The sequence below is a fragment of the Salvia miltiorrhiza genome, chromosome 5, assembly GCF_028751815.1.
Source record: "Salvia miltiorrhiza cultivar Shanhuang (shh) chromosome 5, IMPLAD_Smil_shh, whole genome shotgun sequence".
Lineage (NCBI taxonomy): Eukaryota > Viridiplantae > Streptophyta > Magnoliopsida > Lamiales > Lamiaceae > Salvia > Salvia miltiorrhiza.
This window is the reverse complement of record NC_080391.1, coordinates 41481092-41487410: the sequence shown is the minus strand read 5'-3', so window position 1 is coordinate 41487410 and position 6319 is coordinate 41481092. Positions and strand designations below refer to the sequence as shown.

The 6319-nt window shown below is 35.6% G+C and overlaps 1 protein-coding gene across 1 annotated transcript; it reads right to left on the bottom strand.

Annotated features, from left to right (window-relative positions):
• Positions 1–2219: 2219 nt before the first annotated feature.
• LOC131025944 (uncharacterized) lies at positions 2220–3236 on the bottom strand. The gene is made up of 2 exons (XM_057955722.1): positions 3191–3236; positions 2220–3130 (listed from the first exon to the last, which is right to left on the bottom strand). The coding sequence occupies exons 1-2, from the start codon at positions 3234–3236 to the stop codon at positions 2220–2222; spliced, it is 957 nt and encodes a 318-aa protein (XP_057811705.1).
• Positions 3237–6319: the final 3083 nt, after the last annotated feature.

Genomic DNA, 6319 nt, shown 5'->3' with positions numbered 1-6319 from the left:
GCCGCAACAGCACCCTCTCCCCCCCTCTCTTCTTTTCCGGCGGCGGTAGCAGTGCCGCCTCCGCCGCCCGACCGCCGTCGCCCTCTTGCTTCTCAACCCCTCCCATGTCTCTCTCTTTCTCCCTCACGGCGGTACACACTCACACAATGGACAACGCCGTGACCTTCTCCCTCAAAATTTCCTGCGAAAGCCACCACCACCTTGGCCGCCGCCGCGTTCTCAACTCCCTTGACGGCTGGAGAACCACCGCCACCCCTTTCTTCCTCTGAAAAACCCTAGCCCCAACTCTCTAACATCCCTCATCGGATCCTCCCCCTCTCTCGACTCCGGAAACCGTAATGGCTGGTGAGGACAGCCACCGCCACCCAAGGCCCCATCTTTCTTTCTGGCTTAATAACGTCACCGCCGCCCAAATTTTAGACGACAGCGCCGCCTCTCTCCTACACTCGGCCAAACATCCCCTGCGCCCTAGCCCCTGCTCCACCGCCTCATCTCTCCCTCTCTGTCCTTGGCCCAACAACAGCGGGCAGAGCCGCCGTGCCGTGGCCTCCCTCTGTCTCCGACGCACAACCAACAGAACACACACAACACCATAAGTTCTAATTGCTTCAGTTAGTATAAAGGTTTTGGTGTAATGCAAATGATGAGTGTAAAAGTTTACATTTTGATAGCTTTTGAAGTCAATACTTATGAGTTGTTGGTTTGCTGTGGATTGAAAATATGAATGCAAATTTCAGAAATTTAACACTTGTGAAAGAAGTGTGTAGAGAGAGTAAAGTTAGAGGTAAAACCTATAAGGATGGGTTGCTTGAATAACTTCTTCACATGGAGTTTGCAGAGAATATAGGAAGAAATAAATTGAGAGATAGAGCAACGTAACTAATTGAAGCTTGCTAGGGAGAAGTTGCTGCGCTTGGATGGAACTTTTGGTGAATGGGGCTTCTTAAAGAAGAAAGCTGAATAAAGAGGTTACGTGGATGCACCATATCCACAATTTCTTAATCAAGATTAAGAAAATATCTAAGTGATTAATAAAGATTGGGCTCAATTGGGTTGGATTTACCTATGAAATCAATAGTAATTAAAACATAACGTCTAAATATAAAATCAAAGTCCAACGCGCACAAATAATTTAAATTTTGTAAAAAAATCAATACTAATTATAGGTAGAATATTTTGCATACTCACACACTTATATTTAAATTAATATGCAATGCACAAAAATTTAAATAACTTAAATATTTACAGAAGCTTTTGAAATTCATTTTTGTTGGAATTATATAAATCATCTTTCTTTTATCCGGCGTGAATCATCTTAATCTAAACTTAAAATAAATTCTAAACTTAATAGAAATTGGCGGGGTATTACTGAGAGAGAAAGAGAGATTTGGGGAGGAGATGAGACGCAGCGAGGGTGGGCGGCAGCGGCGCGACGCAGCGCGACAAGGGTGGGCGGCGACGGGCTGGCTCGGGGCAGCGGCGCTGGCGGCGGAGTCGAGAGGGAAGAGAGAGAGTCGAGAGAGACAGGGAGGACGAACAAAACTAGGGCTTCTAGTTTTGGGGGGGTTAATTTCTAAATTTCCTAAATTTTTTTCTTTTTTTCTTTTTTTTCACTTTTAATATTCAATTTTTGGTATTTAGATTTCTAATTTAGATTTTTAATTTAGATTTTGTATAAGTGTTAATAAAATAAAAAATGTTATGAATTTTTTATTTTTCAAAGTCTATATCTAGGAATAATTTCAAATTTTAGGATAAATAATTTATTTGTTATTTTTTAATATAATATAAGATAATATAATATTATTTTAAAAAAATTAATAAAAAAAATTATACATAACAGTTTTTAGAGACGCTCATACATAACGGTTCAAAAACCGTTGTAAATGACTCTTATACATAACGGTTCTTTAACGTTATAAATAAATGTTATAAAAGATGGTCATAGATAACGGTGGCACAACGGTTTTGTAATACCGTTATGTATGCAACTAATAGATAACGCAAAAACATAACGCATTTGTTCAAACCGTTATCTATGCATTTAGACAACACTACATAGATAACGGATTTTCGCAAAACCGTTATCTATTCCTAAAAGTGCGCTCATACATAAAGGTTTTTGAAAAAAAACCGTTATCTATGCACTGTTATGTATGTAAACTTTTGTAGTAGTGTAAGCAATGTCATCTTAACAACTAGAAATAAAAGATTGAAGACTAAATAGTGTCCATATTATTGTCTTCAAGCACACCACCACCAATCAACGGATCTATATTATCTCCTTTTGGGTCATCAAAGAAGTCGGAGACATCTAAATGAGTAGTATCAATTGGACCGTCAAAGTCAACATTATTGGACTCCTTCTTGCCTTTTCCCTTGATTGAATCTTGATATAGATCTGCAAGGTGTTTTGCTGTTCGGCAAGTACGTGCCCAATGTCCTGTCATACCACACCTTTGGCATTCACCTTCCTTTTTGTATGAATTGTGCTCGTTGGATGCTTTATGCTTTTTGTTGCTAGAGGTTGCATCATGTGGTTTACCACGTCCATGACCGCGACCATATCTATATCCACGTCCACGTCCACGCCCACGTCCACGTTGGTTCCCACGACCACGTCCATTATCATGGTTGAAAGTTGCATTGACTTCAGGCAATGCAGCAGAACCGGTTGGGCGAAGTTCGTGATTTTTCAAGAGCAATTCATTATTTTGCTCGGCAACCAACAAACAAGATATTAATTCTGAGTACTTTTTGAAACCACGCTCTCTACAGAACAGCACATTAGAAGCATGAAAAGTGGAGAATGTTTTCTCAAGCATATCAGCATCACTGATTTTCTCTCCACAAAGTTTCAATTTAGAAACAATTCTAAATAATTCAGAATTATAAGCACTCACAGACTTAAAGTCTTGTAGTCTTAGATGCATCCACTCGTAACGAGCTTTAGGAAGGACGACAGTCTTTTGATGATCAAACCTTTCTTTGAGGTTCGTACACAATTCTTGTGGATCTTTGACAGTCAGATACTCTGTCTTAAGGTCATCATGAAGGTGATGACGAAGGAATATTAGTGCCTTAGCGCAATCCTGGTCGGACGCTTTGTTTCCTTCTTTGATAGTTTCTCCTAGACCCCTTGAGATCAGGTGAATATCAGCATCAAGAGTCTATGACATGTAATTCTTGCCCGAGATGTCAAGGGCGATGAACTCAAGTTTGGCTATGTTTGCCATCCGTGCAATTCTGCACAAAATAATCAAGGATATGTTATCCAAAAGTTTAATTTACTTGCTCATAGAGCATGTAATATTCTTCAGGAATATTACTTGTGCTACTTTAATAGCATCAATTTAAGATCTTGAATGTGATATTCTTCAGGAATATTGTGCTATTTAAATAGCATCAATTAATTTCAAGATTATTTCGAAAAACAAATAGATTGCATATACATAACATAATATAACATGTACAAACAGATTAAGATCTTCATAAATTTAATAATATTCGATTCAATTGATTATTAAGTAAAAAAAAAAATCGTTTTAAAATGAACGTATTTTATGATTCATGCGTATTTATATGAATTGACATAAAATTAAGAAAAAGTAATATAAGAATATATTTATTGAAGCAATAGGCTATGGTACAAAGCAAATTGAAAAAGTTTTCGGCTATATCATTATTAGCCCTTTATTATTATTTTTTTTTTATAAGAACAGTGAATAACTAATCATATATAAAAACAATGAATAAATAACATAACTACAACAAAAGTCATCAAGTATCCATCCAATTTCATAATAGAGGGAAAAAAAATTAACATAAACTTTCGTCTGTTAATTGAAAGATCTCAACTAACCATTAGATAGCAAACTAGCGTCCAAGAATCCATCACTAAGAACTACGCAATAGATACTACGTAATTATCATGTCAAAACACATATAAATATGTTCAATTAGATTGCATTAACATACATAATTGAATTCGTCTCAGGCAATCCTAAAAATCATATATAATATGAGAATTTCGTGAAATCAAATAGAGATGGAGTTATTTAATTAACTACACTCTTATATGATTCACATAAAAACGACACAAAGATTAAAATAAAATTACCTTTTACGATCAAAGGGAGAGAATTAGAAACTATCGTGCTGATAACGTGTTATAAACTAGAGAGAAGCGAAAGAATAGAGAAGAGAATACGAATTAAGTGTATTCAATATGAAGGCTAAAGGCCTCTATTTATACAAGTAGCCCAATACAATTGGACAACCCTTATTTTTGCTATTTTAAGAAAGGGGCCAATACAATTGGGACAGCCCAAAATGGCAAGGGGACCAATACAAATGGGACGGAGGGAGTAGGTATTTTTTTTTCCTCCGCCCAGAACAATGCCATCTCATTGTTTCCTATTCGCTCTAAAGTTAAATAAATTCGAACGTCATCAAATGCAAGAGTTCAAATTCACCACTTTGTAAATTTGGATCTATTTATGCCAAAATAATGTTAAGAGTTAAATCTTAAAGTGGTTTTTAAACATTCCCAAAAATAAAAAATGGAAAAAGGTGATAAGATGCACATAAGTAGGGCCATCGATCGATATGACATCAGTTATTCGTACCTAATTTTCAGTTTACCGATTTTAAAATTTATCTAATTTTGGTAATCTTGTGAAAAAAAATCATAAAAAAATTGGAAGCTGGTGTATTTTTTTTTTTTTTCAAATTTTAAATGTCATGGAAAAAATCAGAATTTGTTGAAAGTTAATATATTTTACAAAAAATATCCCATCATTAAATTATAAATATTGTAAAATTAAATCCTAACCAGCCAATAATTGAAGGGACAATTGCAAAAAGTTACTATTTACAAAGGATTTTATGTGATTGGTTTTAAATTTTATACTATTAAATACTAATAAAAGAAGTTAACTTAAGATAGTAGATAGTGTGAAAGGTTTGAAGGATGGAGTTCGTTAAGATTACTAGGGGCGTTTTGTTGAGGTCATGGTGCTGATTATCCTGATCTACCAATTAAAACGACCAGGCTTTTCAAATGTGAATGATTTTACCATAAACCATCGTACACATCCGTTGATCATGACTACAAATTTGCTTCTATTAACCAACACTGTTGATATGACAAATATGAATCATTTATCGTAGCAACTCAACCTACTCAAGTATTTTACTGCACATACGGGCATACCCAAGTAAAAATTAAAGTTGAAGATATTGGTTGGCTGCAGCAGTAAGGTGAAGGCAAGGCCACTTGTAGAAGTACCAAGTAATGAAAGTACTCCAATGATTGGCGCATTTTTAAGAGGAACTTGTTAATAGAAACCCGTAGCCAATAATAGATGATGATCCAATATTAATTAGAAAGGATGCGACTCTAGTGGAGATACATCACATCTCTTTCGAGAGGTGGTGACAAGAGATTCGAAGAGGTGTGTGCTCTGGATGGGCATGATATCACATATGATGTCTAGTGAATCCAGTACTCAAGCCACCAGCACGTCCCAAACTCCTGACGAGGCTGTTGCGCTTGGAGTTGCATTGGATGCTCAAGTAAGCAGAGGAGACAATCTCAAGGACCAATTGATGGAGCAAGTGGGCACCATCAATGACTTAAAGTGTTTGACGGTAGAATTGATGGCACAGAGAGGTCATAAAACTTTATTTGTGTTTACATTTGAATTGTGATTGGAGTTTGAATTTAGGCACTTATTGTAGTTTATATTAGTATTTTGTTTATTTTTTTCACTGTTGGATTTGTATACTGAAGGCAATAATTTTTTATGCTTGTATACAATGTTTCTCAAGTTCACTGTATTATTCCCTATCTAAATTGTTCAGGATTACACATGTATGTCCACCTATCTCAATATAAAAAGATTATATGGTGTGTTGTAGATCACATAAGACAATATAATTAGAATAACCTTATGAGATAGAAAATTGATCACAACCGAGAAGACTCTAGAATGAGTTGTTGAATTAGGGTGCAGTATAGATGAAAATAGTTTGTCTTAGCTACTTGTCTATATTGATGTGTATAAACGTATTAATAGGATCACAATGAGATGTATTCTTCTGTCTGACCGAAGTGAAGAATCAAGATCTCGGTGACTTAATGACCTTAATTCTAATAAGATTTCAGGTGTATATATATTTTTGTGTATCACTTTGATTTACTATGGGTGAGAATTACGTATTAACTTGAGTACTTTGTATCTTCGATTATAGCAATTTATATATGACATTTGATAATCAGTATTAGGTAACTGTATCCGATATAGGATGATAACAT

What these genes read in the sequence shown, in the direction of transcription:
- LOC131025944 (XM_057955722.1), bottom strand. Translation starts at nt 3,236, where the DNA reads ATGGCAAACATAGCCAAACTTGAGTTCATCGCCCTTGACATCTCGG. An exon ending in CATCGCCCTTGACATCTCGG is followed by an intron (nt 3,131 to 3,190) that starts GCAAGAATTACA and finishes CAAGGGGTCTAG; the next exon opens with GAGAAACTATCAAAGAAGGA.